Source organism: Chelonoidis abingdonii, chromosome 10 (assembly GCF_003597395.2).
Source record: "Chelonoidis abingdonii isolate Lonesome George chromosome 10, CheloAbing_2.0, whole genome shotgun sequence".
NCBI lineage: Eukaryota > Metazoa > Chordata > Testudines > Testudinidae > Chelonoidis > Chelonoidis abingdonii.
The window spans coordinates 37557236-37567651 of NC_133778.1; the positions used below are offsets into that span (position 1 = coordinate 37557236).

The following is a 10416-nucleotide window of genomic DNA, read 5'->3' on the forward strand; positions in this document are numbered from 1 at the left end:
CAGAGTAGGGCTGTCCTGTCCATGGAATGAGGCAAGGGTCCTGTGGGGAAAAAATGGTATGTGAACATGTAATTAAAGACTATATCATAATGCATATGCACAAGGGTACTGAATTAAGGTTGCATGGGAAACCTTAATTCTGATACTTAACTTTTGAGTACTTAAATTTGCAATTATAATAATGTTCTTGTATGTAATCTTGTATCAAATGTGCTAGAATATATAAATGCCTACCTTGATAGCTATGAATTTTCAATATCTCTTCCTCTCATTGTCTACTTTTCTCTCCCCCCCACAAAACTCTGCAAATTCTTACTTTTGGCCTTACCGTTAGAGAAATATCAACCCATTGCAAGTTGGTCCTGGTATTTATAAAGAACTTCTATACAATGACAGTACTCTAAACCTGTGATTAGAAAATGTTAGTCTAAGTCCCACACTTCCTGTTATAAGTAGATAGGTAAGGGTTAATTTTCTTTGCCTATAAAGGGTGAACAAAGGGAACCAAACACCTGACCAGAGGACCAATCAGAGAACTGGACTTTTTAAAAGTCAGGGGCGGAAATTGTGTGCTCTAGGTCTTTTGTTTCTCCCAGCTATGGAGGAAACAACTTTCCTGCTAACTCCTATTTCTTTCTAATTTCTCCTACAAAGCGTAAGTACAAAGGCAACAAGGCAAATAGGCTGTTATATGCTTTGTGTTGTATTTACATGTGTGTTGATGTGCTGGACTGGTTTAATTTGGATATCTTTTAAATCAGACTGTTTATTCATATTTTCTTATAAGCAAGAGCCTGTATTGATCTCTTAATGCAGTAATATTGTTTTGTATTTTCTTTCTTTTTATATAAAGTTCTTTTTTAAAACCTGGCTGAGGTTTTTGGGGTTTCTCCGGTGAGGCTACAGGAAGGGGGGGTGGAAAACCTCTTTATATTAGCTTTACTAGATTTGAATGCATCGCCTCAGGGGGAGGGTGATTTCCCTCTTTGTTTTGCCTTCAAGGAGTTAAGTACTGCATCGCCCAGGCTCACCCAGGGAAAAGGGAGGGGGAAGCGGGGGAGCAGATAACGAGGAGACAAGGGGGAAGAGCTTGTTTTCCCATTGAGATAGGGAGACCCAGGGGTTCTGGGTCTTGGGGGTCCCCCAGGGAAAGGTTGGGGTGACTCAGGGTAACTAGGAACCCTAAATAGTCCTAGTTGGTGGCAGCGAGATAAAATCCAAGCTGGGTATAAGCTTGGGGGAGATTCACAGTAAACACTCAGATGTTGAACTCTAAGTCCAGATTTGAGACAGACGTTTATTACACTTCCTTACAAACGTCAACTGTGTATTCAGTATTTCTGGAAGTGATCAAATGATGGATTTAATCATTTTATTTTTTTTCTCAGAACTCATAGAACAAGTTACACATATTATTGAGGCTGACCAGATAGATGGTAAGGCATCGTGTACTGAGAAGCAAGAGGTTGAGTTATCTGAAGAGGTTGTGAAAGAAGAAACAACTAATGAAAGTGAACCTTCAGTTACGAAAATTGATTCTGCTGTTCCAGCTGAACAAAGTGATGAGTCTGTCCCAGAAGCAGAATAAGTACTTTAAGTGCCTTCTGTAGCTAGTTCTTTTAGCTTTGTTCATGCCAGTTGTTACTCTTCAGGTGGGCTTTTTGAAAACAGTACAAATTAAAATCTCTCTTGAGCTCAGACTGCCTCGCTACCACAGTACGTCGAAGCTATGTGCACTACTGGATATTGACAATAAAGCATGTATTCTTTCAATGAGCTAATGCCCTGCAGAATGTACAGTTGGTTGAAGTCTAACACAATCACAGGTCGCTTTAGCTTAGTTTTGTATATTTGAAAACTAAAATTTAACTACAGGTTTATTTTCTATTTGCATACTAACCAAATGCATACTAAGTTTTAGGTTATTGAACATGAGCTACAGTAATTGGCAAAAACTTGTCTAGTGGAGTTTTGGTTTTGTGAATTTTTAGTATTCTTTTTTAATGTTTACCCATTAAAATGGACTGAGTGACTTTTAAATATCTAGACGTTTACAGGCTAAAATGTCTTTAGGCATTCAGCTAAAGCAGTATGAAAGTGTCATTATAACTGTAACAGCTTGATCATTGTCTTAACTTTTTTGTCAGAATGCAGTTAAACAGCGCTAAGCTGTACGGTAACTCCTTTGGCAGATGGGCTGAAGGCACATGATATACAAAATTAGTTTGTGTTTACATAAGGTATAGGAAGTCTCTGCACTTGATTGTACTTGAATACTGAGCGTTATTTATACCTGTATAATAATGACATTATATAAGTGAATTTTGTGCCTTTGTGTTTTTTGTTAAAGGAAAATAAAGACTATCTAGCAGCAATATTTGCTTTGTATCTTCCAGAAATCATGGGAAAACTTTGTGTGCTATATAGCAACTATAACAGAGACTCTTGAAGGAATATGTCAACTTGCTTTATAAAGAGCATGTATTTTAGTACTTATGTGAATTTGTTGGTAGAATTGAACTGGGCTGGTAATTAACCTAGAAACTTTTTGTAGAATTATGTTGGTACATTCCACTCTTTTTTTTTTTTTTTTTTTTCCTAAATGAGCCTAATTTACAATTCCATTTTTTTGGTTAACAGCACATTGAATTATTAAGGCCATGTCTAGCCTTACCCGGGATCGACGCCGCTGCAATCGATTTAGAGGGTCTAGTGAAGACCTACTAAATCGACCACAGAGCGCTCTCCAGTCGACTCCAGTACTCCAGCTCCCCGAGAAGAATAAGGTAAGTCGACAGGAGAGCGTCGCCTGTCAACGCAGCATGGTGTAGACACCACAGTAAGTCGACCTAAGCTATGATATGATCTACGTTATTCAAGTAGCTGGAGTAGCATAACTTAAGTCAACTTATCCTGGTACTGTAGACAAGGCCTTAGTTGTTTCCACTTAGCAGATTACCGCAGAGCTGCCATTATGTTTTAAAAACAAAAACCAAAAACCTTGTAGCACCGTTGAGTGGTTCTATTGTTGGAGCTGCCCTCCTAAGAGTGGCGTGTAAAACAGAGATCCTGGTAGTTGGTGGTCTTTAAAAATTCTGTGTACTACTTGCGGAAAGTACTTTGATCCACATCAGCCTAACCAATTTCCATATTGGCTAGTTATATTCTACTTGCCTAAAATTATCCTTGGAGTTTTAATTAGTTGCTTTACACTGTTAAGCTAATGTCCCATTTCACCTCAGAGGTGGTGATACTTTATTGGTTTGTGTATGCAGAATGTATGACTATTATGTATTCTCTTATATTAGAAGTCTTACTGACATGTTTGGGATGGCCTGAATAAACCATTTGTATCTGACACAGAGTAATGCAGGCCATCCCAAATAATTGTCAGTCAAACCTCTTCCTCACCATCATGTACTCTGCATGTGCCTCGTTGCACAGAAAAAATATTTTCAAGTATTGTTAAAATATTAATATTTTCATGAGGTAATATCTTTTATTGAGCCAACTTCTGTTTGTAGAAGGGGCAAGCTTTCGAGCTCTTCTTCAGGTCTGGAGAAGGTAACCAATGTGTCCAAATGAAATAGAAGTTGGGACAGATTGTTAGGCATAAGGGGTTCCATGCATGCTATAGGAGACAACTTAGAATGAAGTGGGCAATTAAGTGTTAGCAGGCAGTAGTGCGTGTTACAAATTGTTATAATGAGCCATACAGCCAGTGTCTCTGTTAGGTCCATGTTTTTCAGTAAAGTTACTAATTTAAATTTCCAGGCTCTCTTTTGAAGATGATATGCAGATTTCCTTTGAGGATGAGGACTGAGAGGTCAGACATGGAGTGATTGCTTTGTGAAAAGTGTTCACTGACAGGTGATGCAATGTTTTTGTCTTTGTCTTTTTTATCATTTTTTCTAAGAGTTCATTTGAGAGCTTTGTGATGGTGTAGTTTCACCCACATAGTAGTTGTTGGGGCATTTGATGTACTGAATGAGGTACACCACATGTTGTGATAGGCATGTGTAGGACCCATGGATCCTGAAAGTTGTGTTTTGCGAGGGGAGTAATTAATCCTCGTAGCAGTTTTTGTGTCCAGGCTTGCAGGTTGTGTGTCTGTCTGTGCTGGTAGGGTTTGGTTCCACTTTGAGTTGGTATGTCCTGGTCTGTGGGAAGCTTGCTTTTGATGATGAGCTTGGCAGGCTGGTGGGCAGTTGTTTGAAGGCTACAAGAGGAGGTTTGGGAAAAATTTCTTTCAGGAAGTGGTCCCTGTCAAGTATGAACTGTAATTATTTGATACCCTGTATGGGTTCTGGTTTGGGGTGGTAGGTGACATCTAGGGATGTGCAGTCAGAGGGTTTTTTTTCTGTATTGAAGCAGGTTCTCACAGGGTATTTGGTGGCCATTCCATGATATGATCTACTTCTCTGGTGGGCGAGTCCTTGTTCGGTGGAGGTGATTTTTAGTGAGTTTAGGTGTATAGCCTAGACTTCCTCTTTTGAGAAAATTGAGTGCCTGTTTGTACATAAAATATCTTGGTGTATCTGGGGTGGTCACTGGATGTATGGCAATTAGTATGGTGATCTATGGGTTTCTTGTATATAGTTGTGTGTAGTGTTCCATTGCTGAAGTTTATTGTGGTGTCCAGGAAGTTGATGCTAGAGTTGGAGTATTCCAGAGAGTTCATTGGAGGATGGTGGTGGTGGTGGTGGTTGTCGTTGTGGTGGAAGTCTGAGGGAGTTCAGATCATCTGTCCAGAGGATTAAAATATCATTGATGTATATTGTTAGTTTCGTGGTACATTTTTCTACTCCATTTTAAGTGGTCTCGTACAGCATGTCTCTTATGCTTAACAATCTGTCCCACCTTATATTTAGTTTGGACACTCTGCTACCTTCTGCAGACCTAAGGAAGAGCTCTGTGAACCTTGAAAGCTTGTCCTGTCCACCAACAGAAATCGGTCCAATAAAAGATATTCTCTCACCTACCTTGTCTTTCTCGTATCTTGGGGTCAACACGGCTACAACAGTGCTGCAAACAACATTTTTTTTTGCCTTTCTGTCTGCAAAACCAGTTTCTCTTTAATCAAATTGTACGCCTCAGGAGGATAGATTAAATTATCCCAAAAACCAGTGTACTTTTCTGGTAAATATGATTTTAGATTTCATATATTGACAAGTGAGAGAGACAGAAGTAGTTTCATTTGAAAGCTGGTAATTTTTCCATTTTCAATTATATGCTATTTTTTGACCTTCATGGTAAAAAGATATCAAACTTGAACCTGTCATTGACCAGGGGTTTTATTGAGGGGAAGCTCCATATTTCAGGGAAATATTTTTATGGAACATGTTAGTTGCAGCTGCCTTAAGAGGCTTGTGGATTGTTAGAAGTAGGCCCAGTGGGCAGAGTGCAGATGAGGTAGTCAACATACTACATGTTTGTCATATGACTGGCTTCACGTCGTTTCACTAGCACATGTACACAATATGCAGATATTGATTTAGTCTATGCTGGCATCCAAAATGTGCTTCCAAATAAGAGAAACTGTCTCTGTCTTAAGAATGTACTGCCTCAGACCAGAGCGTGGAAAAAAGGGATACAATATACAAGCAAAGTGCTAAAGGGGATGGATACACATACATCTTACTAGTAATATGTTCAACATGCTAAATTTCCCATCCTAAAATATCAATTAATTTTTTGTAAAGTGTTATAGGAACTATTTGGCTGAAAGTGATCTAAAAACACAAGTGTGTTATCTTGGTACAAGTGCATACCTATATCTGCTGCTTTACTTGTATTTCAGTGGCTTGTGTATATATAAAGCTTATTTTTCAGAAAGGAAGCTCAAGGTATTATAACAAATTAATTAACCAAGTTGAGACATACATTTTCTCTAGCTTCCTTTAGCACTGTTACAGGTAAGGTTTTGTTTTCACTTTGGTTATAACCCTTGTGAGTGAAGTGGCCAACAGGTGAATGTTGAGAGTGTTTCAGAAGTTAAAATGACATAAATTTAGGTCCTTGCATGCAAAGTACCTAATTCCTCTTGCAGGTGGCTGTTCTCATGGAGCACTTATCTGGTGTCCTAGAACTACTTAAAATAGTAATTGTTAGGGCTGCATGCACAGCCTATCCATGGAACTGAAGGTTGGAGGTATAGTTATAAAAAGTAGAGTTGGTTGAAATTTTTCATTTAAATTTTTTTTAAGGAAAATGGCTTTTTCATTTAAACTGATATTTGCAAGGGAAATGTCAATTTTTAATGAAAGCTTTTGGGTTTTCATTGAAAAAAACAAGCTCAAACATCTTTGATATTTAGCTTGGAAAAAAATGGCTTTTGGCTGTTTGAAATTTTTCTTAAAAGTTTTCAATACCAAAAAGTAATTAGTCCAGAGTCCTAATTGCTGTGTTGTTCCGGTGTAAGTTTCAGGTGTACAAAAAACACAACTACCTCTCCTTTAATGTGTTTTTGACTCTGTGCCTCCTTTATTTTGTAATTTAAATTTTTTATTTCATAAAAAATATTTCAGTTGCTGCCATCATGCAGTTATTTCTGATCTCTATAAAATGAGAATCCTGAAAGAAAATTGGAAGTTAAAATAACTCCTCTTTACAAGTTACTTTGTGTCTTACAGGGATAAAAGGGGAGCCCTTAGGGTATAGTTATGCTGCAATTAAACACCTGCAGCTGACTTGGGCTGCAGGGCTGTAAAGTTGTGGGGTAGACATTCAGGGTCAGGTTGGAACTCAAGTTCCTGAGACCCTCTCCCCGCATGGGGTCCCAGAACCTGGGCTCCAGGCTGAACCCGAACATCTACACTGCAGTTACGCAGCCCGAGCCTCATGAGCGCGAGTCTGCTGACGTGGGTCAGCTGCATGTGTTTAATTGCGATGTAGATATATTCTGTGTCATCTTAGTACTGTACTTTACCCCGTCCCAATGGCATCATTGAATAATTTGCCCATTAATTCCTCATATTGTCAGCAAAAGTGCCTGGGAAGTGTTTGCAGAGGAAGAGGGCCGCAGGGAGAGAGTCTGCAGCAACTCTGTGTGAGCAGAGAGAAGAGGAGGAGAAAACCCAAGAGGGAGAATAAACACTGTGGTTCTAGCCCTGGAAGAAGGGTCACTCCTAGAAGAGTTGTGGTGAAAGAAAACCTGAGGGCAAAGTAGGAAGAAGCACATGGAAACAGAAGTAGGGGTTAGGACTGCACAGATCTTCGTTGCTTGTTATAGGGTCCCTGGAATGGAACACGATGTGATGGGCAGGGGGTTCCCCTAACAGGCACAGGAGCGTTGGAAATGCCACTGGACAGCTGATCCAGAAAGACTTTTACCCTAGAGGGAGAGGATGATATCAGTGACCTGTCCAGAGGGCCAAGTCATGAAGAGGGAAATCCCCAATTTAAAAAGGGAAAGAGAGAGCCCCTATGATCAAACACATTTTAAAAATGCTATACACTATACAGGTGTTGAGGTCTAATTGACCCGAGGTTTAGACAATGAAACTAGATAGCAACAGCAAAGTGGCAGTAAATGGTCTACCACTGTGAACAAATGACAGGTGACATGATCTGAACGTACACAGGTTTTACTTTGGGGTTTTACTTTGAACATTTTTTGTTGTGTTTTTCTGTCTTATTCTCTGAAACAGATGTAACATCTTCCGGTTTCTTAGGCTCTGGTTCAGTACCCAGCGCACTAGATGCTGCTTCCCTGGAAGCCTGAGGCACAGCTGCAGTGTTCCTTACCTGCACCATTGGTTTCACCATTTTGGTATCCAGGTCACTGAGATTTATTACTCAGGGATTTATTATGCTGTGTGTAATTCAACAAAATCCAAACACTGTGTGCATTCAGACATGCAGTGTACATGTGCAATGCAATGACTCTTTGCCCCAGCAACAGTAGCTGTCAAATGTGGGCTTGCCAGAAAACATATCTGACAATTATGGCTTCCCCAGAAGCTCTTCATAGCAAGTATAGGTGTCCCAGAAACTCAATTTGACGGCGTTATCTTCAAAGAAACTCAATTTGCTGAACAACTGTGATGATACATGAGGCAAGGGTTATCAGACATCTCACAGTTCCCTGAGATCCTTTTGGCACATTTTTGAAAAAACAAAAAACATAGTTTTTATCATCATCATTTCTATCTGATGTTAGAATACGTACAGTAATTAATTTGGGATCTAACTGACACCAATACCTTTTGAGTGACATTTTTGCTACATTAAAAGTGCAACAGCTATACAGACAAAACCAGTACTGACTGGTTGTCCTCGTTATAGCTTGAGAATACTTAGAAGAGACAGTGGTTTGACTATTATGTTTTATTTAAATATTTTTGTGTGTTTGGGGTCTTGATGGTGCCCACATGCTTAAGGTCTAACTGATCGCCATATTTGGGGTCAGGAAGGAATTTTCCCCCAGGTCAGATTGGCAGAGATCCGGGGGGGGGGGGGGGGTCACCTTCCTCTGAAGAGTAGGGTATGGGTCACTTTCAGCTTTAAACTAATGTTAATTGGTGGATTCTCTGTAACTTGAAGTCTTTAAATCATGATTTGAGGACTCCAGTAACTCGGCCAGAGGTTTTGCCCTATTCCAGTATTGGATAGGTGGTGATCTGTGGCTTGCAATGTGCAGGAGATCAAACTAGATGATCATGATGTTCCCATCTGGCCTTAAAGTCTGAGTCTGACTATTATGTTCTATTTAAATTTTTGTACTTGTTTGGGGTCCAAGAGACTTCCAAAGATCTTGGTAGCGTAGTACTTTCATTTTCCCTATTGATTAATATTGAGGGGTCGAACTGATCCCATTACCTGTTTAATGACTTTGTTTGCTGCACAAAAACACAGCAGGTAGGATGATAAAACCAATGCGTTAAGATTGATTTCATTCTCGTTTGAGAATGAAGTATGAAGGTGCACAGGTTTGGCATGAAAATTCTAATTTACACTTTTGTGCACAGTCAGGTCAGATAGGCCCCAGAATATTAGGACAGTTTAAAAAATGAAGTTTCTCAAGACTCATGATAAAATCCTGAGTTGGCAACACTGCAAAACCTAAATCACTTCATTGTACTTTAATCATCTCTGGGTTATATAATAACATTTTACAATCAGTCTCTTTATTTGTAAAATAAAATAAAAATAAAATACTATTTCTAATCCTAACATGCTTTTTACTCAGCATAAAGCCTGCCACTAGTATAAGACTTGCATGTTTCAGGATTACTCCAGAACATACCAAAACAGCAAAGAGATTCTGCAGGACTGCAAAGAGAATTAATAGAAGCCGATACATTTCTTGGTCAATAGTAGTACATTATATGAACTACAATTCCCATCATATGCATTTTCTCTCCTTTTCAAGGCACAGTGAGCACTGTATTTGAAAGAAGCAAACTTCTAATATTTGGTTAGATGGTTATAAGCTTCCATGCTATGTTTGGGAGCATGCTCAGTAAGAAGTCACTAATATTTTTCCAGCACAGCCTAACAAAACCTTCCCCTTTTGTGTTGTCATTAGGCATTCTCCCTGCCTTGCTGGAACAGCTTTCACAAGGGTGATTGCAACTGGCTGACTAAAATATACCCAGCAAAATTATCTCTAGATAGTCAGGATAAGAGAAAATTGAGGTTGTAAAAACTGGAGATCCTAAGAACTTGTGAGGTTTCTCAACAGTTTTGTTGCATTCTGTAAAATTTTAAAGTTAAACTTTAAAAATGAAATTTGGTTGTGTCTCATTTCCAAAGAAAATGGATGTGCATCTCTTCCATTAACCTAAACTTGTAGAAGACTCTCAGGTAAAATTGGAAGAGTGAAGACTGGACTTCTATGCTGTCCCACTCCATTCAGCTCAGTGAGGAAAGTTTTTCTTCCCATTCACATTAATGAGCTGTGAATTCATTTAAAGCCTAATTAGAGCCATTTAATTATTAATGTTGTGCATATGAACTTTTCTAATAAAACAAGACAATCAAATTTTAATTGATTTTTTTCTATAATGTTGAAGTTGCCTGGTTTAGGATAAAAAGTCAAGAAATGCAAATGTTAAGGTTCCTAGTGCAATGTTAAGTCAATTATATTACACATTCTGGATATATGATGGTATGGACTTCAGTAAATAAACACTTATTTATTGAGCTATATCTCTAACCAGAGAAACAGGAATAGAAAATACGACTGGGCCAAACTATACATATGTTATGTTGCTGTAATAGCCTTTAGATTGCATTAGTCTGAGTTTTTGTGCATTCAAAGAATGTTATATAAACAATAGCTTTAATCAGATGGGATTTTTCAACAGGACAGAGAAGTAATTCAGATTTGCTATGGCGCTCAGTCCTTATATACAAGTGGATCATATACAGGTGAACGTCTGTGCTCAAATGGAGCCCCAATAAAGTCAATTG

General features: G+C 38.8%; 1 protein-coding gene and 1 long non-coding RNA gene across 4 annotated transcripts in view; both read left to right on the plus strand.

Moving 5' to 3' along the window:
- Window positions 1–2375, plus strand: part of LNPK (lunapark, ER junction formation factor) — an 81768-nt gene extending 79393 nt beyond the window's left edge. For 2 of the 3 annotated variants that reach the window (XM_032784533.2, XM_032784534.2), the window contains exon 13: window positions 1389–2375. In XM_032784533.2, the coding sequence (XP_032640424.1) occupies window positions 1389–1588 (200 nt within the window). In that variant the 3' untranslated portion in view covers window positions 1589–2375. The remainder of the gene's footprint in view (window positions 1–1388) is intronic. The other variant, XM_032784535.2, reaches the window with a different exon arrangement.
- A 279-nt stretch (window positions 2376–2654) lies between these two features.
- Window positions 2655–10002, plus strand: LOC116827198 (uncharacterized). Its single transcript, XR_004374241.2, has 3 exons — window positions 2655–2786; window positions 6983–7164; window positions 7650–10002. It is a non-coding gene; the product is annotated as an uncharacterized LOC116827198 (long non-coding RNA).
- The last annotated feature ends 414 nt before the right edge of the window (window positions 10003–10416 follow it).